The 24,128-nt window shown below is 27.3% G+C and overlaps 2 protein-coding genes across 22 annotated transcripts in view; both read left to right on the forward strand.

Annotated features, from left to right (window-relative positions):
- LOC100569295 overlaps window positions 1-13,371 on the forward strand; it is a 28,826-nt gene extending 15,455 nt beyond the window's left edge. For 17 of the 21 annotated variants that reach the window (XM_029485822.1, XM_029485828.1, XM_029485823.1 and 14 more), the window contains 16 exons: window positions 3,587-3,691; window positions 4,728-4,829; window positions 5,638-5,748; window positions 5,934-6,038; window positions 6,366-6,446; window positions 6,750-6,839; window positions 7,234-7,347; window positions 7,496-7,651; window positions 7,711-7,818; window positions 7,900-8,012; window positions 8,571-8,762; window positions 8,832-8,987; window positions 10,221-10,368; window positions 10,433-10,604; window positions 10,887-11,046; window positions 12,102-13,371. In XM_029485822.1, coding sequence (XP_029341682.1) covers window positions 3,587-3,691; window positions 4,728-4,829; window positions 5,638-5,748; window positions 5,934-6,038; window positions 6,366-6,446; window positions 6,750-6,839; window positions 7,234-7,347; window positions 7,496-7,651; window positions 7,711-7,818; window positions 7,900-8,012; window positions 8,571-8,762; window positions 8,832-8,987; window positions 10,221-10,368; window positions 10,433-10,604; window positions 10,887-11,046; window positions 12,102-13,242 — 3,054 coding nt within the window. In that variant the 3' untranslated portion in view covers window positions 13,243-13,371. Of the gene's footprint in view, window positions 1-2,685; window positions 2,758-3,586; window positions 3,692-4,727; window positions 4,830-5,637; window positions 5,749-5,933; window positions 6,039-6,365; window positions 6,447-6,749; window positions 6,840-7,233; window positions 7,348-7,495; window positions 7,652-7,710; window positions 7,819-7,899; window positions 8,013-8,570; window positions 8,763-8,831; window positions 8,988-10,220; window positions 10,369-10,432; window positions 10,605-10,886; window positions 11,047-12,101 lie in introns of all 21 variants that reach the window. The other 4 variants (XM_029485839.1, XM_016801030.2, XM_016801029.2 and 1 more) reach the window with 3 other exon arrangements.
- A 7,498-nt stretch (window positions 13,372-20,869) lies between these two features.
- Window positions 20,870-22,098, forward strand: LOC100571261 (protein piccolo-like). The gene is made up of 2 exons (XM_029485840.1): window positions 20,870-21,885; window positions 21,949-22,098. Exons 1-2 carry the CDS (start codon window positions 21,511-21,513, stop codon window positions 22,081-22,083), a joined length of 510 nt encoding a protein of 169 aa, XP_029341700.1. The 5' UTR covers window positions 20,870-21,510; the 3' UTR covers window positions 22,084-22,098.
- Window positions 22,099-24,128: the final 2,030 nt, after the last annotated feature.

Raw genomic sequence — 24,128 nt, forward strand, 5'->3', positions numbered from 1 at the left:
CTACTATTACTATTAAAACTAATCTTTCATATAACCATTATTATTTCAAAATCTAAAATGTCGGATGTTATTTTTATAGGTAAATAAAATTTTGAAGAACAAAACTACACCCAAATATTGTAGGCGTACAAAATTCCTTAAATAAATCCAATACCTAACCTAACCAGTGTAAAATGTTATAAATTGTATTCATCCCAAAATATAATATTAATTCTTTTTTGACTTTATACCTAAATCGTTCAATTTTGTTTATTTAACTTTGGCACGTTTTTGAGGGAAAAATTTACACTAGACTACCTATACTGTGTTATACATTTAAGTTCATATTCAACATTTATTTGTAAATTAAATTAATTTTTGTTGAACGTGTTATCAAATTATCCATTAGTTTTATATGCTGTAAAATATTGCTCCACGCTCTTGCTTACTTTTATATAATTCATGCGTGTGGTCAAATATTATAAATGTATTTAATACAAAAATAATTAGAATCTTAGTAGACTGATAAAAAAATAAAATCATTATTATTAAACCTATCTGAGTAATATAATTATTAGGATTTAATTGTTTAATATGATTTATATATTTTTTGAAATATTTTATTAATTCTCAGTTTACATTATAAATAAAAACAATATTTCTTTAAAACCTTTTATTTATACAATGCAATGCTGTAATTTAAGTATAATCTCAAACTTCACAAATTACTCATAATAATATTTAATTCTATAATAAATTTTATTTTAGAGTTTGGACACTGTTTAATTTTAACTAAACAATTTTTTGAAAAGTGTGCTACGCTAACGCTATACAACATGATGTTTGGTCTGGTTAAAATGTAACGTGTTTCATTAAAGTGATTATATTATAAAAATATAATTTTAGTTACAAGGACTTTTGGTTATAACGACGTATTTTTAACAAACACTTGGTTGTCATTAATGATGATACTGACTGTATATTTTTATTTTATTTTATTTTATTGCATTTTAACAACAATACTATCCAAACTTATATATTTTTTTTTTTTAATTAAAATATAATTAATTTTTAAATTAATAATAAAATTAATAATAAAATAATAATATATACATTATTTTGACTTGCATTAAAAAAAATATCAAAAGAGAACATATGAGACATGACATAGATCGTCCTTCGTTGTATGAACGAGAATCAAGAAAACTTAAGATAATTTATATAATAGTGAACATAAAATGTACACATAAAAATTGTTTAAGAGGACCCGCATGACGTGTTGTCTCCATCTTACACACGTACAATACAGACACTATGCGAATATAAATCGCTCAATTTTAGTTCTAGAGTAAAAAATACCTATTATAAAATTGAATTGTGACAATATTTTCTAGGGCAAGTCGTTGCGTTTTTGCCATTATTCCCAATATAATGTCCATAATATCGTTTAGAAATAACAAAAACTTCAACATTTTTAAAATACCTTTAACTTTTCAAAATTTAAATTTTTAAAAAAAAACTCAACGTCTTGCCCTCCAAAATATTATTATCTTTTAATTTTGTAATAGATGTTTTTATTTAAACACAAAAATTGAGCGAGTTCTACTCAGACTGCGTAAACGCATTTTGTCTATGTCGTACGTGTGTAAAACAGAAACAACACATGCGGGTGTGAAGTCCACTTAACATATATTTCATACAATTTTTCTCAATAATGAATAGAAGTTCTGCGTTGAAAAAAATGATGATACCAGTTTACAAAAGAGATCTATAAGTCATCAAGAAAATGAAAAATTGTCCAAAGTAAATCGACATTATATTTTATATTTTATTTTTAAGTATTAAATTCTTATAAAATGTATTAAAATTAATTATTATTATAATTTTCACTAAAAAGTCACTTAGAGAAGGACAAAGTTCAGCTAATCAGAAAGAAATTGAAGAAGAAAGGATAATATTACGCATTTCAAGAAAGTCTAACAGATTACACGTCGTAATTACAATTTATATTTTAATTATTATACAGTTTAAGTTAATACTTAAAATCTTTTAAAACTAAGTTTTTACCAGTATAGTTTATATATTGACTATTTTGAACTGTAATTCAGTTGTCATGATGAGCTGATTTTGTTAACAAATTCAATAGTATTGTTAATATATTAATTAATTAATATAAAATTAATTTATAATGAGTAATAATTTTCATTATATTATAGTTTTGAGTAAAAACAGTTATATCTTATAGATATTATTTAGGATTTAAAATTATTTACATATTTATTTTACATTAAATAGGAAAATTTATTTAAACAAATTAATATTGTACTGAATGTTATATCATTAGCGTTAAACTACAGCGGTTAAATCATCATGCTAGATCATATTAACGTTAAAAGCAACTGTGATTAGTACACTATTTTTTGTGTATGTTCATTTTTTAGGTAGAAGAACCTTTGAAAAACTATACAACATATAAATTGGTAAAATATTCATCTAAACACATTAATCCATACCTTAAGTTTAAAATAACAATATTATTATTTAAAATCATTAAAAAAATAATAAATCAATTCAATCATGGCAACTGAGTTTCATGTACAACAAATCAATTAGCGCATTAAATTATCATCTTGATACAGCAATGTATTATCCCCAATGTTGTATGCAGGATTATGTTTTAATATAATTAAATCTTATTTCAAAAAGATTTCCAGTAATGAGAAGAAAAAACCTAATGATCCCAAAAATCCTATTCTGGAGAAATCAAATGAAGAACAAGTAATTGTTTTATTAATTTTATATTTATTTATTTTAACCGTAGTACATACATATTGCCCTTATTTCAAACTCTATATTATTATATATTATTTAATCATTATTCACTAAAACAGTAACATTATTTGTTACCTTTTGTTTATATAAATGTGGAATATTTAAAAAGTTTTTTCAGTGATAAATGAGAACCTATCTACTGTATACAAGCTCTGAATGAAATTTTTTATTCTGTTCAGTTTTTACAATTTTTACAATTTTTACAATTTTTACAATTTATTCTTGTAGTTATGTATACTATTTTCTAGAAAAAAATTTGAATTGTGGTTAGTGTTTGTTTTTGCTAACATTTAATTTTTATTTACTTAAATCTAGATTACAATATGATACCTTATACAATTATTAATAATCTTGACAATATAGTTTATATTATTAATGCCATTTTACTTTTATTAAAGCAAATTAAAAAATATATGTCAGAATTTTTTCCTGTTTTCAAATTTTTGATAGTACAATATAGGTATTATAATATATATTATAAATAGTACAACATTCAACAAAAATGTATATAAAAAATATTATTTTTGTTTGCGGTTCAATTAACAAATTTAGCAAAAAGACAAGTATGTACGGTAAACACTATTTATACTAGGCAATTAGTATAAAAGTGTTTTCTTTAAACATAAAGAAAATTGAGGGACTATTCTTTGCGTTTATTTTTTTTTTTAATAAATATAATCTATTCTTTTATATGTACATATTACAGTATCTTATACCAAAATACTGGTAAATGGAAAATTATTAAGAATTTGATTATGTATTTGTATTTTTTTAGATATCAAATGAAGGGAGAAAGTCTCGTAAGCACCGAAAAAAACATAAATTAAGACGCAAAAAAAAATCTACCTCTGACAACAATTCGCATAAAAGCTCTAATGAAGTAAGACCACGATTAAAGATAGTATGGTTGCACAACGAACCATAATAAAGTGATGCATTGGCGCGCCAAGCGTTTAAATATATTTTTTTTTTTCTATATTTGTTCATTGAAACGACCTCAAGGTCTTTGACAATGCTTATCACAAGTGGGTAGTAGGGAGATCATGTGATCTATTTATCTATGTATATATCACTATATGCATGATACTACCCCCCTTCTCCAAGAGGAGACATGTGCGGTCTTCACTCCCAGTGGAGTGGGACGTAGTTGGAAACCGGATGACGCAATCGGACGACAGCACGGGAAAATGGTGACTGCGTAGAATCACACACATTTTTTTTGCACTTTGCTATGAATCGAACCGATGACTGTGTGAGTCGTAGTCAACTGCGTGACCACTGCGCCACTCCGGCCCCGCGTTTAAATTGATATTAATATTTAATTAATATTGAATCATATATATAAATCATATAATTTGTATGCCTAGTAGTGGCTAGTAATTAATTTTTACGCTATCAGCGCTAGTAAAAGCTTCTAGAGTATCGTTGATAATAAAAGAAACTATGAGCATCATTAAATTGTTTCTTATCATAGTTTGTTAGGCAACCATACTATCTTTAATTGTGAGTAAGACCAAAATTAATTATATTTATGACTTTAATTTTAAATAATACAATAAACATTTCTTGAACTTAATAAATAGAAATCTTAAAAACACCTAAGAAGATGTCAGCCAATAGTGTTTTATCTCTCTAGTTCACGGCAACATATACAAAACGTATTTAAGCAGAATTATTATTTTTTTTTATGTTTTAAAGTATTCTTAAAGTAAAATCACCCATGATAAAAAAACAATAGAGAATAACATTTTTTAGGGTATGACTTATCAATTTGTCCATATATGAAAGCGTTTTATATATGTTACATGTGGGCCTGATAGAGAAAACAAATATTGCGGTGACATCCTTTTAATCTATACTATTATATTGAGAAATGGAATATTTAAAATTAATTTTGACTATGTATGTTTTTGAAGACATCAAATAATGACGAACAATTGCAGAAGAAAATTAAATCAAGTGACAGAAGAAAAACTACCGGTGATCAAAATAGTCGTTCATGTGAAAAATCATTTGAAGTAAGATTTCAATGATACCCATATTTTATAAGATTTAATCAACAATAATAAAGACTTATTTTAAGTAAATTTACCCAGAATGCCAATGTGAAAATAAAATTATTACATTTTCTGGTTTTGCAAAATTTAAATGTTTCATTAAATTTAGAATGAAAACTTGTCAATTTTTTAAACTTGTTAAATTTAGTCAATGAAATTCTCAACTTAAGGAGATTCCATCCGGTGATTTTCTGTCCTTGTCAAACACACACGCAACATTATATTTTAGACTGATTTTTTGCCAAACATACCAATTGATCTAATGAAGTGATGAGAATTCTGAAAACAGATTTGAATTCATCGTCAAGTCTACTCTAAATCGACTTTCCCACATTTTTGATATTATCCCCCGAATTCCAGAAAACTTCATATTAAAAAAGACTATTTAAGCATTTTTGTTTTTCAATTTTCGGAGAAGCTAAAATCAAAAAATCAAAACTGTAAGGAAATTGATTTCAAGTAGACCTGACGAAGAATTTAAATCTGTTTTCAGAATTCTTATTGCTTCATTAGATCAATTGATATATTTGGCAACAAATTCGTCTAAATCGTATGTCGCGCGTTAGTTAGACAAAAACAGAAAATCACGGTATGGAATCCCCTAAAACAAAATCCATGATTGGAATAATTTGATTTTAAATCAGGTATGTTTTAAAATTAAATTACCTAACAAAGCTATTTTTTGACATTGGCCCTTCTCGCACCAAGCCACAGAACTATAAGTGTTTTTAAATAATAATTCAATATATTATATTATTAATTTTTAAAGATATCTGATGACGATTACAAAGAAAAAAAGTGCAAGCGGCAAAATAAAAGTAATGGAAGTAAATCCACCAACGACGATAATAATATGCAAATGAGTGAAAGTTTATCTGAAGTAAGAGTAAAATGATCACTTTTGATGAACTTTAAAATGCATATTAATAAATTATATTTTCACCGTTTGTAAATATTACTTAATACAATTTTATTTTAAAAATGTAAAAAAAAATTCATTCTATAGCCAGACTATCAATAATTGAGAGATGAAAATCTATAATTTAACAACATATATTTTTAAAGGTATCTGACAGTGAACAAAAAAAGTATAAAAGTCAAAAGAATAGTGGCAGATGCAAATCTACAAATTATGATAATAACACACAAATGAAGGAAAACTTATCTGAAGTAAGATTAAAATTATGTTTTTTTTATGAACCATAGCATTTTATTTAAAAATTCTTTTTTATTCCTTGTTATTTAAAATAGAACAAAAATGTAAAAAAATATAATTAAACTATATTTTATTCAACTTAAAAATCATACTCGGTATCGATAAGGTTTCATCTGGTGGCAGTTAGTCAAAACTTAACACCTGTTTGTCACCCATCTATAAACCGATTGTGTTATGCACCTGTGCACAAGTCGGCCACCGAGTATAGTCCTTAACCTGAATAGAATGTAGCCATAAATAAGAAATTAAAATTAAAAATATAACAGTATGCATTTTTTAAGGTATCTGATGGAGAGAAAAAAAAATATAGACGACAAAAGATAAGAGGCAAAAACAAATCTATTAGTGATGATAATATGCATGTAAGTGGTTTGTCTGATGTAAGAGAAATATAATTCATTTATTTTAAATATTTACGGGCATCGCCCAATACAGCATGTAGTACTAAATTGAAACATAAAGGAAAGAAAAAAAAAATAATAATAAAAATATAAGTATACATATGCTTTGTAATCTTACTTTTATCATGAGATTTTATTAACGCTTTTAGAATTATTACTTGATAAATATATATTTTAAAAATGTAAAAAATGCTTTATCTATTATCCAGTATAGTAATAAGTGAAAAATTTAAACAATAATTTTATCTGTATTTATTTTTGAAGATATCAAATGACGATGAAAAAAAACAAAAACGGCAAAATAAAAGAAGCAAAACCAAATCTACCAGTGATGATAATAATCGTATGTCTGAAGTAAGAATAAAATACATCCTGTTAATACATGGTTTTATTAACTAACCGATTTTCGATATACTAAGTTACTAAGAGACGAGAGATTAAAAATTTAATTGTTATAATGTTTAAAATTTTAAATGTATCTAATGATATGGAAACATAAAAAATCAAAACATTTACATAATTATATAAGTAGCAGATAATCTCTCATCACTGATAGTTATAAACTGAATATAAAGGTACATAATTAACTCTAAATTTATATCTCTACCCTGAAATTAATGTAATTTTCTTTATTTTTAAATGCCCTGTTATATTATATTAGTATTATCTTAAATGTATGATAAAATAAACAGAACTCTTATTTGCATGAGATTAAAAATAATAATTTTACAATGTGTACATTTTAAAGATATCAAGTGATGAACAAAAATTTCAAAAACCTCAAAATAAAAAAAAATTAAGAGGCAAGAAAAAATCTGACCATAATATAGATGATAGTAGTTTATGTGGAAGCTCGCCTGAAGTAAGAACAAAATTATAATCCTGTTAATAAACAATATAACCATTTGTTTTTTAAATATCTAAAATTAGACAATTATTAGGTACAATAAAAAAAATGTAAATAAGAAATACTTTATGTACAATAGTATAACTATAATTATGATAAATAGGATATTACAACAATTTTAATGATAATAATTTTTTTGATGATGTCAAAGAATCAAGAAAGCTCTAATAAAGATAAAGAAATTCATAAATCAAATGCCAGAAGAAAATATGAGCTCATCAACAGTAATACTAGTCTAAGTGAAAGTTGTTCAGCAGGAGTAAGAGTAAAAATAATATCCCTGTTTCATAAGATAAACTAATCAGTTAAATATTTAAGGATTCTTTGGAGGATTCCAGTTCTTTGTACTCATCTTCTTGTGATGAAGAACTTTTGATGCGTAAATATATGAGAAAAATCAAAAAATCAACTCAATATTTACGCTATGTTAGTATCTAATTTTCTTATTTTTTTATTTGTTTTCAATTTTTATAATTGTTTAAAAACTATTTTATTTATATATTAAAGGAAACTTCACATTATTTGAAACCCATAAAAGTTACTAAAATTAATTTGAAAACCCTTGATGAAGATTTGTATCTACACTTAAGTCGAAAAATAATCTTGAAAAACTGTGGCAAGTACGTGTTAAATAAAACATTTTTATATCTAAATATATTACATTTAATATGCTTATACTTTATAACAGCAGTTTTAAACTTCTGTATATCCTTGTACCACCTACACAGTTTGAAAATTTGCGCGCACCTATACCTCTTGACAAATTAATAACCTTTTTGTTTTGCTTATCAAAAATATATATGTTATTTTACATTTTTACTTGTATCAAATTTTATTATTTTAGGAACTACAATATTATGAACAATTCAGAATTTAATATAAAAAAAATAAAATTTCATATTTACAATTATTATCTATACTATTATTGATATCAAAATAATATTTAATGTGTACAATACATTTTTTATAAAGGGAGATTTTCTTTGTGTATCCTATATGAACTTTCCACGTACCATAAGTGGTACACGTACCACAGGTCGAGAAACACTGCCTTATAATACAAATAAACAACATTTTTATACTTAAATATAATTTTCTTAAACATCTTAAATTATAAGCTTAAAATAGTATTAATGTTTCTTTTAAAAAATATATTGTTAATTACTATTGATTCATAGAGTATCGTGTTCTTTTTTGACTTCTGATCAAAATTTGGTTGTTGCTGGTTCAGTAGATGCTTTGATTTATTTATGGGAGAGAGATAATGAACAATCCGTATCAGAAGAATCTCATGATGTTCTACATACCATTGGAAATATAAATTCCAGCACTTTTTCATCATCAGTACAAGAAAACAATTTAGTTGAATAGTAAATAATTTTACCATATTTTAACCTGTCTTTATATACAAATGATTGGATTATTATTGTTTTTTTAAGTTTGGACAAAAGTAAAGCATTTATATTACGTGGACATGGTGGACCTATATTTGATTTAGCTGAATTGCCATCAGCTAAAATCCTGCTCAGTGCATCTGATGACAAAACCTATAGAGCTTGGGACTTGAGAACTAAACAGTGTATAGAAATATACAAGTGAGTTACTGTTGTTTTTAGTTGATAAAAAAATCCAATTCTGTAATAATTATAATATTGTTATACAAAAATAATATTAATTAGTGATGGGTCGAACCCTGATTTTTTAATTCAAACCGAACTTGAACCGAACTTTAAATTATTTTTTCAAACCCAAACCGAACCGAACCTTCATATTTTTCTACCGAACCGAACCTAGAATCATTTTAAGTCGAACTCAACATTTTTTTGCAAACTCGGCAATTTTTTTTGTAATTTTAGAAGCAATATTGTTATAATATTGTTATAAACGATACGCAGCTATCACTTTCTACCGCCAATTATAGTCTAAACTCTAATCATTTTATACTATCATTATCAATTTTATTTTTTTTAAATAACTAAGAATTGTACAAATATTTGATCTTCGGAGTTCGGAGTTTCGGACAATCATGGCCAGAAAGTGGTTCGACAAATTCGCCAAATTCAAGTTCGATTTTCGAACAGTAAAAGATGCTTAGTAGTTCGGTTCAAATTTTTTTCACACCGAATTCGAATTTCGAACCGAACATTGAGGGTTCGGTTCGGTTCAGTTCGAGATTCGAACAGTTCGACCCATCACTAATATTAATCAAAATAGAATTTAAAATATTATACAAACAATAATACTGTATTGTAAGACTGTATTTGTCTCATTCATAACTGGAGAATTCATGTATAGTTTATATGTAATATAAATTAATTATTAAGTCATGAAATCCATAAGTATTACATTTTATTCTGCCATACATTCGTTAATTTTTGGTTTTTTGTTTCTTAATTTTTAAAATATGATTATATTTTAGATTATAAACAATTTAAATGTTGCTTTCATGTTTTAAGTTTCTTACTAACCAACTAACCAATCAAACATTTCGACACTGATTCTGAAACTTGTAATATTTAAAATAAACTATTTTTTGTAACTAAGGATTGTCTGGATTCTACAATTATTAGCTGTAATATAAAATCCTTATGTACCATATAAGAAAATATAAAAATTGTATTTCAACTGACTACATGACTCCGCATTAATATATAGCAAAATGTATGTCTAAATCAGCACAATTTGTACAATTAAACATAAATAAAAATATGATATTAATTAATGTCCATAAAAATAAATATATTGAATTAAATTTTGGTTTATTTCCACTGTACAATTATTCTTAGTGTCTTCTAAAAGAGCTTTAACCATTAATTTGATTTTTTTAGTGGACATGAACATAGGACATGGTGTATTGCTGCCAGCCCATATAGCTTGCAAGTGGCCACAGGATCATGTGAGGGCGCTAGCTGTTTATGGTTTTTGAACTATAAACGTCCGTTAAGAATGTTTATAGGTCATCTCGATGATATTTTGGTATATGATGTTAATCTTTTAATAGTTCATAATTAATATTGTTTTTTTACAAAATATATTTCAGGTTCTAAAATTCCATCCAAATCAAGTGTTCTTAGCTACTGGTTCATCGGATAAAACTGTTAGAGTGTTTGAGCTAACAACTGGTGACTGTCATAGAGTTTTAATGGGACACACCGATTATATCACCTGTTTGGAATTTAATACTGAAAATTTTAATTATCTAGCATCCGCTGGTAAGTCTTATTTTTTTTTTGTAGGGGAAGGTTGGTCAGGTTAGGCAAGGTTTTTGGGGAGCACATATAATAATATAATATTACTTTTTAGACACAAACCTGTTTTTTTTTATAGTAAAAATTAATATATTATAATATAGCATTTAAGCAATACCTACAAATGTAATGTTTTATGTATTCATACTTTTTTCATTTTGAGTAAGAAAAATTGGTTTATCCTACAATATTTCATATTTTCTCTATATAGTTTAGATTGAATCATAATTAAATATTTGTTTTTAGCTGGTAATGGAGAAATAATAGTATGGGATGTGCCATCTGGTGAAATAGTATGGAGGATTGGAGTTGGTAAAGTGTTATTTTCGGATCTGGTGTGGATAACAAAAGATGTATTATTAGCTTCATTGACTACTGGTGTTGTCTTAAAATGTGACACAACGCTGTAAGTAAAACATTTTTTTTTTTCTTTTAAATATATTATACAATACGAGATGTGATCAAAAAATACCGGGACTAAAATTATATTTGCGCTAAAAATAATTGAATCTGGAATATACACACATCAAATAAAAATAGAGATTACACTCAATTACGTTATTCAAGCCGCGAGTTAATATTAACTGTTAGTAATGAACGAAAATTCATTGAAATCAGATATTTTTATTGTGTCTGCCTTTTTTGTCATTTCGAATAAGCTCGATCAGCGTGTTTGCATTAAATTTTGCGTTAAACTCGGTAAATCAGCGACTGAAACTTTTGAAATAATTAAAAAAGCATTTGAAGATGAAGCGATGAGCAGGTTTAAAACATTTGAATGGCATAAAAGGTTTATTGAGGGTCTTGAAGACATTAACGATGACTCTCGTGCTGGACTACCTTCAACATCAAGAAATGTGGAAATGGTGGCAAAAGTATGAAAAATTATTCAATCAAATCGACAAATGACGATAGGAGAACTTTCTAGTGAGTGTAACATTTCTTTTGGATCATGTCAAACTATTTTGACTGAAGATTTAGGCATAAGACGAGTCTGCAAAAATGGTACCAAAATTGTTGTCTCAAGATCAAAAAAATCATCGAATTGAAGCTCTGCTTATTCTGCCTTATCAATCCGTGAGTTTCTAGCTGATAAACAAATTCCAGTTGTACCTCACCCTCCTTACTTGCCAGACCACGCCCCTTGTGATTTTTTTTTTCTTTCCAAAAATTAAAACTGTCCTCATAGGACAATGATTTGATGATATTGAAACAATAAAAAAGAATGCGGTTGGATCAACTCAAATAACTTAAAGTTGAAGACTTCCAACACTGCTTCAAAAAGTGGCAGGAGAGATGGGACAAGTGTATAACATCGGGCGGTGAATACTTTGAAGGAAACTAATATTTGAAATATTATTTGTATATTTAAATAAATAAAAAAAAAAATCCCGATATTTTTTATCACACCACGTGTACCTATTATATTATATTTATTTCACTTCTTTTTTTTTTCATTAGGAATTATATAGATTCCTCCTGTAAAGTAAATGGATTTGAAACTCCATTTTATCGTCTGATTTCCTTACAAATGATCAACAATACAGTGTATACAATAGGCATTCCTGATAAATCAGGTGGTCTTAAACCAATATCTAAGAGAACCAAAGAGAAAGCTCTACAAACAAAAAGTGAACGACAAAAATCTCAAAAGGAACCTTCACCATTATCTAAATTATTTTTCCCACAACATATTATTGATAACAATGGCAATTCAATGACACCTTTACGTGGATTGAGTTCGTTAATACCAAATCCTACTTATGATTTTGAATATCAAATAAATACCAACGATCAGCTTAATAAATCAACATTGCCAAATTTTTTGAGCATGAATTTAAAATCTGCACCATTTAATTTATCTGCTGATGAAATATCTAAATTAAGTTCCGAATATCAATCAAAAAATATACGGTTAATTCCAGCATCGGATATAACTAATAATCTTCGAAATGCTTACCTATTGCCTGTTCAAAAAAATATTCGGACAAGCAATGCAAACTCTGTAAATGCCCATTCAACAAATGTTCAGTTACCAAGTACAAGTAAATCACAAAAATTAAATAAAACACATGCACCACCAAAATCAAAAATAACAAAAGCAAAACAGCATAACTTTGGTAACAGTAGTTTAACAATGCATACAAGTATTCAACACATGCAAATAAAAACCACTACAGCCCAAGAGCAGCTACATTTAGATGATCATAAAGACACTAATATGTTAGTCCAACAATATCTACAAACAATGGGCACAAGTACTCACAAGCAGCAAACTTCAAACCTATTGCAAGTTAAACGACCAGGGATGAGCTCTCCATTGCTTCAGAATAGCATTGTACAGCAAGATCAGAAAATGCAGTTACAACACGGCACTGGAAGTAATAGTAGTGTAGCTGGGACAAATGTTCAACAGCAACAGTTATTGCAACAATCACGGTCTAATACAAATTTAACAAAAGGGAATGTTCAACAGCGCTTATCCCCACAAACAAATAATCGATCTTCCAATGTTACTAAACGTTCATCTTCTAGACAAAGTCCTAATAAATCATCTTCTTTGGATGACACAGGCACAGGTAAACATACTCGCATGCAGTGATGGTAATCTTAAAACATTCAAGCCATTTAATGCTTCTGAGCTAAAATATAATAATTCAAGATTCATTAATATTTACTACTTATCAAGACAACAAAATGTTTTTCAAAATGTAATTCTTAGTATTTTTAATCTAAGTTGTCATTAATGACATTATTTAATTATTTTTATATTTTAACTTTTAATGTAAAACAAATTATAACAAAACTATTGCCTACAATTATTATTTTATTTTTAAAACTATTTGATACTTAAGATATGATATTATACTATTATCCTATACCTAAATGTAATTTTGAAAACAAAATTTATAGTTTGAAGAAAATGAGGTAGTTTTTTGTAACTCTTCATTTAAATATTTGATTCTTATAGTTGAACGTTATTTTTATTTATTCTATTATTTTAGTGGTTCCCAACATTTTTAGTAGTAGTATGTAAAAAAAACTTTGTGGTCCACATACCTAATGTACAGGTAAATAATACTAACACACACAAATAAGACGACAGAAGAAATATAGACTTGTTTAAAATCATATAAAAATCTTTATGTTCATGCCAATTGAAATTTGCTGACACTTGACTTGACTCTCGATCATCATCCGCGGCCCAGTTCCACATTGCTCGCAGCTCACCCTGACCATGGGTTGGTAACCGCTGTATTATTGGATTGAAACAAATATATACTTTAATATAAAATAATCTATTAATAGATTAGATCATGTATTAAGTTGATAATGTGTGTATATTTAGATTTTTCTTAAACTCGGTTTAAGACCAAATAATATGTTGTACAAGACTAGTTTAACATTTAAACCCAGTTTAAAAGCAAGTTTAGACAAACCATCGATCTTGATGGTTTAAACTAGGTTTAGCAATATTTTTGCCATAGATCCATCATCTATACATTTTGACAATTATGAATTATTGTACTGTGATATTATGATAATTTGCGTTATAACAATTTATTGTGCAAATAATTATTTATACAAATGAATAACGAAATATCGGAGGATGAGGATTTTGTTGAACTTATAAACTTTACTGCGAATGAACATGGAATACCAAGAATATTCAGGCAGCGTACAGATTATTTTCTATGTCTTCGTGATTTTGAGTTTGTAGAAAGGTTTCGTCTATCAAAACCAGCAGTATTGTATGTACATGATTTAATTCGACCAGAAATTGAATATCCAACAGACAGGTAATTAAAGTTATATTCAACTAAGCTTTCCTCCAGGATATGCGTCTGAATAAAAATAAAATAAAATACTAAATAGTACTTAATAATAAAGGGGACAAGTGGGTTAGGTTACTCTGAGCCTCTGTTGTACCTACAGTAGTTAGCATAGGCGTGCACAGACTTTGTTCGCAGGGTATGCAGCTGATAATATATTGTCAAATGTACCCCATGATATAAATTCTCTTAAGTTTAATGTACATATGGGAGGCCTGGATACAATGAGGTAGTGAAGTAGGCGCAACCTCCCCCCCCCCCCCATCACACCAAATCCCTAATAATAGGATTGTATTTTGTTTTTATGTATAATATGTGAATTGTATAATGTATATAATATTTACCAAAAGAACGCACCGGCTCCGGCTTAATAAATGCTAATAGGTACCTATTTCAAAGCAGTATGAGAAATAAATGATTGTATAACACCTTTATAATAAAATATATTGTACCAAATAATATGAAAATGATTAGAAATTTCATAGACATTATACTAATAGCCGGTACATAGTATTAGACACGAGATTTACCAACTTAAACATTTTATTTTTAATGAGATATATATTTGAATTTGAATTTTATATTTAAATAGCCATGACACGCCGTTTAACAAAAATATCACTTTAAAGATTTATTAATATTTAATAAAAAAACTAAACGTTACATTGCATTTCTGATACTTTCACCGTCTTAAACACTCAAAATCACACTTTTATACGTAAATAAATTTCAAATATGACATTTTTAGATTGGTAAATCACTGTGTGAAGCTAGTAACTTTTACACGTATAAGGCAATTAAGGCCCAATGACGTCACTCGGCTGTTCTATACATTTCTTAACTCTAATAATATTATTTTTTTTTTACATCAGATTTTCACAAAATCATTTAATATAGCCATAACTACAATAATTTAACATTTAATTAAAATTATAAAAAAATTTTTGTGTGCTCCTTTGATGTCAAAAGGGCCCAGCCCGCGTATAATTAATTAAGATAAAATAAAATAAAATAATAGTTTAGATATACATTCAAACATTCAGGCATGCCCAGACATACGTCTAAATATAAATATATTTCAATTATTAATTAGTAATTAACAATTTATCATTGTGACAATAATTTCTTAGTACCTACCTTCCTACCTACACAATATTATATTTTTGCGCTAATAATAATGGTTAATCTAAAACCACCTGTATGCATGTCAGAAACAGATCAGTGTAAGATAATATCAACTGATCAATATAATTATGGTCTCAACACATGGTTTGCCTCAATATGATGTAGTCGCATTGGCGTAAATAGCGGGGGCTTGGGGGAGTGGCTTAGCCCCCAATGCGAATATTAGCCCCCCAGAATTATTGTTGTGTATTTCGTTCAGGTAAGTCTAAAACCATGACAATATACAATTTTTGTAATTATTTATCACAATATTGTGTTTCCCATACTTAGAACATAATAAATAATATAATTTTAGATTCTAAGCAGAGCGAATTAGTAGGTAGGTATTTTTGAGAAGTAAAAAATTAAAAATTCCCAGTAGTGTTCTTAATAATAATCGGAAAAAATAAAAAATAATTAGGAAACCTTGGAATTTTCACATAATAGCAATACCGGTTTTCGACAAAATCAATATTGGTTTTTTGGTATAGTCAACTCAAAAACAACCGTAAATACCTACCTACTTAAAAGTATAACTATAATTGTTTATGCTTTTTGAGCTATTTTAGACATACAATGACATTTCTTATTTTAGTTGGTTTTTTCTACTATTTTTTACGTCGATATTTTCAGTTGTTCAAAATATTGGAAAACTATATATTAATAGTTGCTCATAAGTTGTTCATATTATAAAATTTTAAATAGTTAAAAATTTTTATAAGCATTTAAATATTATTTTGACGAAATTCATTAAAGTATCACTACAATTTGCATATTACTTTGAGTTAGAAATTCATAAAATGTTATTTAAATTTATTCCTATCTAAGTTTAAACATTTTCAATTTTTAAATGTATGTATAAAATATATTAATTAATTATATATTATAATAATAATATTTTCATTTTTCCCATTATAATTCCTATAATATTTGTTTGATTGCAAAATATATAAATTAAATACGTGAAATTCCAGTGTCCCCGGCTAGACATGCAACAACTATAATATTATAATTTACACGAATTTGTAATAAACCTAATCGGTCTATAATAATAATTACCCTAGTATTCGCTTAATTTTATCACTAGGAAATCCTTATCAAAATGACAAAATGTAACTCAAATAATATGTCGGATATTAAAAATTAATTCAGATACTTTATAAATTGTATAATATGCTCTAAAGTCTAAATTGTATTATTATTTTTTGGTTGAGTCGTAAAATATACGTACCTACATATTATGTTTATGGGTTTTTAATGAACCCCCCCCTCCCCATTGGCGTACATACGGGGGGGTTTTCAGGATCAATCCCCCCCAGGACCAAAAAAAAAAATTCTGATATTATTGATGAATTTCTTATTATTAATCATCCGTGTATACACAAACATACGTTATAATAATTTGACTATTGAGTATAATACTATACTTTACCAACAACGAAATTGTGTGTGCCGTATATCAATCAAAATAGACATTTGATCGTACACAGTCAGTTAGTTGCGTGCGGACATTAATACATCTTAATACGACCAAAAACGTACCCTTTCCTTTTCGACCAAAAAAAAGTTTAATATAATACACAATGATTTTGTTAAGTTGGTTTCAAATAACTACTTTAAAAAGTAGTGAACCAGCAACCTAACCTAAACAGTGCTAACAAAAGTGAGTTAAAAAAATGAATTATGACGGGAATTGTAATTACCTATTATCATACTTTTCTATATTTTATTGACAACAAAAATTATTTTTATAAATATTACGTATTCATTTATACATTTTAGTATTTTATACAACTTATATATTTTTTAATATTTCTTTATAAGTATAACATAAAAACTTATATGTAATTATTATCATTATTTATTTGTAACCTACTACTATATTTAAAAATAACTAACAAAAATAATTTTTTCTACATAAAGGCAGGGACTGGAACCTTTTGTTTGTTTCGGTTCCGGTTCCGGTTCTGGTTATAAAATTAATTTGTTTAAGGGTTCCGATTTTGTTTCGGTTTTCTAAAAAAATATAAGGGTTCTAGAACCGGTTAATACCGGTTAATTTCGGTTATTTTCGGTTAATTTTGATTTCTGATTATTAAAGATTTATTAAAAAAATAGTCTGAAATAATTTATTTATTCATGTTTAAATTGTAATTATTTCATGAAAATAGAAGTTATTATTAAAAGTTAGAAAAACATTAAAACATTAAAACACAATACCAACATCTCCATTGCTGCACGTCGACAATGTCATATAGAATGGATTTTCTTATCTACTATTTTAGATTCTGAGCGGAGCGAGGAAGCTATTGTTTTTATAATGGTGTTTATTTTTTTTTTATATCTTGTTCCTGTATACAAAGTTTCTTCCAGAAGGAGTGCTTCGATTTCAACATATAGTACCTTATCTTTTAGCAAATTGGATCAAGATGGTACTTTAGAGAGGTTATTTTCTGATTTTCTCAATAGTTATTTAATGCCACGGGAAAAACCACCGAAAAATTACGAAAAAACGCTAAAAATGGGATTTAAATTTCTAACGCTTTGTTTATCACCATAGAAACGAATAAAAAAATATAATATTTTAATATTAATTCAACTTACATGATAAAATAATTAATAACAATATAAAATATCCAGAGTGACAAACCGTCCTCGCTCAGAATCGTTTTTCTTATACAATGATATTTTATCATTGAATTCAAGTCTAATACAACCCATTATACAATGACCCCCTTGTAACCTGTGATTGTTAGGAAAATGGGTAGTTTTAAAGAGAAGGTTTTAGTGTTGGTTATTTTTTTTGAACCCCTCCCCCCAGAGCAAATTTGAATGTACGCCACTGACCCCCCCCCCCCCCCCCCACACAATCGGCCGTATTTTTTTTTCACTATTTCATATACGAATTACAACATAAAATTTTTTACCCACAATACCACGATAATTGATTATGTTTTAGATTCTGAGTGGAACGATGAATGTACCTATTTTTTAAATTTATTTATTTATTTTTATTTGTATGTGTACACGATAAGTAGTCGAAATAATGCTTTGATTTTCAACTTCAGTATCTTGTTGTGAAGTGAATCTAGTTGGTGCATACTCCCATACTCCCATTAGTGTTGAAAAGCGCCGAGAAAAAAAAAAAAATAAGGAAAACGGAAATTTTACACTAAATCGATTTTTGACAAAATCGATTTTGGTTTTTGATGTAACTCTAAAACAAATGACCGTAGATACTTGAAATTATCACTGGTTGTTCAAATTAACATTTTCTATACAAGATAAAATTTATTATTAACATTATTAGGCTTTATTTTGAACTGTTTACGGACATTTTCGGTTTCCAATTTTGTTTGTTTTTTTTTCTATGAATGTCAATAAAATTTTATTTGGTCTGTAAAATAGCTTAAATATTTAATACAAGGCTCTTAATAATATAATGTTACAATAACATTTGAAAAATATTAAAAATTCATAGGCACAATTTATCATATGTTTATTTTATCAGTTCATATACGGCTATACTTGATAACATTTTCAAAATATTTTGACTTGTTTTGAGCTGTTAACGTACAATTTCAAATTTCAATTTTTTTAATTTTTTTATTTTTCTATATAAAACTCAATACAATTTTATTTGTAGTCCAAAAATCAAGGCTGGGCATTAACGAGTTAATAAGTTAAAGTTAAGTTACTTTTTTTCTTATGTTATTCTGTAACTTACGAGTTAATTAATTTTATTGCCACGTTAAGTTAATTTTTTTCCTAAGCCACAGCCCACAGGCTTAAAATAAATTCAATTTTCTAAAAAAAAATCCGAAATATTAAATATATTAATTTTAGTAAATAATAATTTATAGTACCTAATAGTTATTATATTGGATATTCACAGAAAATATTATATAACTATATTATAGACGGAAATGTTATAAGGGTTGCCGTTAATATTACTTTCTTACAATATTGTATCGTACCTGTTGTTTGAAATTTTGAATAAAAATATGGATAACTATTAACTATTAACTTCGTTAATAGTGACACATCTCATTCAAAATGGAGTCATTTAAATAAATATTTTAAAGAAACGTCACGGATCGCGAAAACAGGTACAGATAAGTTTATATTATAAGTATTACAAGTATACAAATCAAAAATTTACAGTTAAATAAAAAATTAATCTTAAAAAGAAAAAGATTTATTCTTATTGGCAATGCACAATATCCTATAAATTGACCAGTTACAAAAGTAGTTTGGAGTGTAAAACGGAGAATGGATAGAGATCATGGACTGAAACTTGAAAGTATTGCAGTGTTTTGAAATGTTTGTTAGATTATTATGGTTTTATAATGCTTATTAAAGTATGAATGTTGAAAAGCTTAGTTTTTGGTTGCATTATTTTTCTTTTGATATTTATATGATACCTATACAAAATACAGCTTACTAGGTACTCTCTACTAAAATGGTAAAATACATAAATACATAATAACACAACATTTGTAAAATGTATTACTACGGGTGGTGCAGGGCCCCCCACTACTGAATTCTAGTAAATTTTCAGAACCCACCCCATAAAAAAATCCTGAGAACGCCACTGCATCTCACGTAATAGTTCACATCAATCTTAATGTTCACAAACACTGAAAGTATTTTTAAATAAATTGCCTTCATATATTATAATGTTATATACTCGTATTATGTCCCGTCCAACGTTGTCCATCCAAATATTGGTATCTTCCATATTTCTTTTAAATATAATAGTAGGTATTTATCTAATATAAATGTATAATACATTATCCAATAATTGCAACCATTTATATGCACAAAAAAAAAAAAAATATATAATTAATTAATTTTTACTTATCGAGATAATAACTATATTATCTCTCAAGTTGGATCATGCAAGATACGTTTACAAAATGTCATTAAAATTGGTTAACAGGTTTCGGAGATTAGCGTGAAGATCATCGTGAAATTTCTTTGTTTGTCCTCAATATAGACTCAAAAAAAGCATTGTTTTCGAAAAAAGTTGTAACAATTTTGATTCTTTAGGTTTCAAGGGATGCTTATAGCTTATTCAACCCTTATAAGTTGCTATAAGTGGCTTACACATTTATTTAGTTTTGGCTCATGAAAACCTAATATCGTTTTGTTTATTTAAATAGTTACCATTAGTTACAGATTATATCACTATTATTATAATATTATTAGAAATAATATATATGGCATATTACCATTTTCATAAATATAATTTTTAATTTTAAAAAAACAAATCTTAAAATCAAACATCTATTAAATTATGATTTGTTTTCTTAATTCTAGGCATATTTTTTATGTGAAGACATACAGTCGATTGATGAATATCGGCAATCTTAGCGGAATTGGATTTACTTCGGCTTTTATGCATTGTAGTTGAATCTTTCCACATTTTTTTACGTTTACATAAAAAATATGCCCAGAATTAAGATATGGTAAATCAAAATCATAAAATAAATCATTATAATAATTGTGTTTTTAATTGAATCAAAACGGAAAATAGTAGAAGAATGATTAGTTTTAACACGGCGAAGTCGAGTAATTCAGTTAGGTAATATTGGTAGGTACCTAATCAATAAAATCGGATGTATCGGAGTATATTTTGTCGGATGTGACAATTCCCGGACCACTTTAATCACTTCGGCACCCTTTCTTCGGTGTTCATGCTTGTGGTAAACTAATTTGTTTGTATTTGAAAATAATAAATACTTTAGTCAAAATAATATTTTTTTCGTCTCTATGGAAATATTTAAAATAAATAGTTAATTTTGATTTTTGAAAAAATATATTATTCATTTGATATCGGTTTATTTTACAAACATGTATATTCTATAAATATGTCCAATCACGTTTGTGATGCCGTTAGGCATAAAACTAAAAAATTCAGCTTTAAGAGAAAGCCGTTTGGTGTGAATCAAACTGGACAGGTGGGTAATGTGCATGAAGACCATAAACAGCCAGAGGCTAGTCAACCAAAACAGGCCGAAAACCAGACACCAGAACCAATAAAACCTACACCAGAACCAAGAAAACCGACCACAGAACCAAGAAAACCGACCACAGAAACCAGAAAACCGACACCAGAAACCAGAAAACCGATACCAGAAACCAGAAAATCGGCAACAGAAACCGGACACTATTCAGAATGTGTTAATATGTGTAAAAGCCAAAACGAACAAACTGAAAAAATAACTGATAATGATGTCGCAATGGTAATAAACACAATGAAATTAAAAAAAAAATAAAATAAAATATACGTTCATCTGTTTCGATAGCCTGACGGATTTGAAAATAAAGCAACGCAAACAAGAATTTGTTGTATTCATAATCGTTGCAAGAGAAAACAGCGGAAACGAAACGGAAATTTTATTCAAGACACGTGGTTTTGTTTAACGAAATTGTGTAAATAAATAAAAATAATAGTATTTAAATTTGAATTTTTTTTATTCTAACTTTTTTACATTTCAAAGGTACATAAATTAATTATTGACTAACGGATTAGGACTTTAGGTACCTACTATATTTAATTTTATTTCTTACTCTTATAATATACAGATTACAGATATGGATATGTACATATCTATACGTTATTGTGTTTATATATCCATTAAATGGAGTAGGTACCTATGTAGGTACCATAAGTACCTGTATAAAAAAAAGTATTCAACAGTAGGTAATTAATATAGTGGTATCAATTAATACAAGAATTAATTTATGTATTGAAGCGTAGAAAGATTAGAATAAAAAAACATAATAAATTGGGCTTAGATTTAAATAAAGATTAGGTAGAATGGTGATAGTGTTCTCTGGACCTCAAATATATACATATTTAGCATAGGTGGAGCTATATGTGTGTGCAGAATATGTGGTTGCGCCCTTTAAACAAAAAAAGTACCTAGTCATGTACGTGAAGCTTTTTACTAAATTTATTTATTTTAGTTTTAATGCATGAACTTAAAATAGGTACGTCATTATATTAGTGCACAGTACAAAATATAATATGATAATGCATACAAACTATAAATAACTAGATGTCCTGACCGACGTTGTCCAGGCCAAAGATTTGTATTTTCAATAAATATATTTGTACAAAATGTACACAACATATTTCTTCTAATTTATTATAATCCCGCACACTTTGTTGCCCGCAAAAAATGTCAACTCTTAAAAAATTGTGATTGTTCAACTCCTCTTGGGTGTAAGTCGCTGCAGTAATTGCAACTCAACCACTCCGGTAGGATCGCGGACAATGTATGACAGCATATCAAGTAGGCATTGTGCGAAAATTTTATCGTATGCATGCTTGATTTATACGATTAACCAATGGCAACCAATATACAAATAAAATACTAATTTTTATTGATTATTATTTCTTCTATAACCAATAGAAACCGTTTATTAACAACAATTTCCATCGTAAATCTCAAAATCTCTGTTTGATCACCTCCCCGGGTTGAACCCGGTTATAGGCGCAATTTCAACTTTTGACTTGGGGGGGGGGGGGCTAAATATATCAAAGGCAAGTAAACCATTGCAATATAGCATTTTAAAATTGTATGTCCTATGGTTTTTTTTTTTTTTTTTGGGGGGGGGGGGTTAGCCCCCTCAATTTGCGCCTATGGACCCGGTCCAATTGTGAATTTAAATCATCTAGGGAACCACTCAAACACACACAAAAAAATTCACCAAAATCAGTCTACCCGTTTAGGAATTCATAAAAGACATACAGACAACACACAGACAAACATTCATTTATATATTATATATATATATATATATATATGTTATTGTTATTATTTTTGACCACCCAATTAATTTTTCCAAAACAAATTATACATTAAACCTTCCTCGTGATTCAATAGGTCTTTTAGTGAAAATCATATTAAAATCTGTAATGTACTTTTCGAGATATGCTCGTAGATACATAGGTACAAAAAAAGGGGCTGATTGATAAATACAAAAAAGGGGAAATTATTGAAGTTTTAGTAAGGATGCCTAATTTTTTCTAGTAATAAATAAATTCTATGTTACTCAGGGATAATGTAGTATTTTAACACTGGAAGAATTTTTGAAATCGGTCAAGTAGTTTTTGAGTTTATTCGTTACGAACATACAAATCTTTCCTTTTTATAATATTAGTATAGATATAGCGGGTGATTCTTTTATCAAACAACACTCATTATTTCAAAAAGTATAAACTATTTTAAAAATATTTTTTTACATACTTCCAAGTCGCTTATAAAACAACGTTTTTATTAAAAAATTATATTTTTAAATATTTTTTATCCTTATAATTTTTTAAGTTTTTTACTTTTTTGAATGACAACATAGGGTTTTAATTTTATATTCCAAAGCAGAATATTTTTCTTAATATTTTGATAAATGAAAATCGAATTTGGGGCGAGTAGTTTATGAGTTATAAATATTTAAAGTTTAGATGAGCGGAGAAGTGGAC

This window comes from Acyrthosiphon pisum, chromosome X (assembly GCF_005508785.2).
Source record: "Acyrthosiphon pisum isolate AL4f chromosome X, pea_aphid_22Mar2018_4r6ur, whole genome shotgun sequence".
NCBI classification, from domain to species: domain Eukaryota; kingdom Metazoa; phylum Arthropoda; class Insecta; order Hemiptera; family Aphididae; genus Acyrthosiphon; species Acyrthosiphon pisum.

Bases quoted from the DNA above. Each gene is read 5' to 3' on its own strand.
- LOC100571261 (XM_029485840.1), top strand. From the start codon at position 21,511: ATGTCCAATCACGTTTGTGATGCCGTTAGGCATAAAACTAAAAAATTC. The intron at 21,886-21,948 runs GTAATAAACACA...CTGTTTCGATAG, and splicing joins CTGATAATGATGTCGCAATG to CCTGACGGATTTGAAAATAA.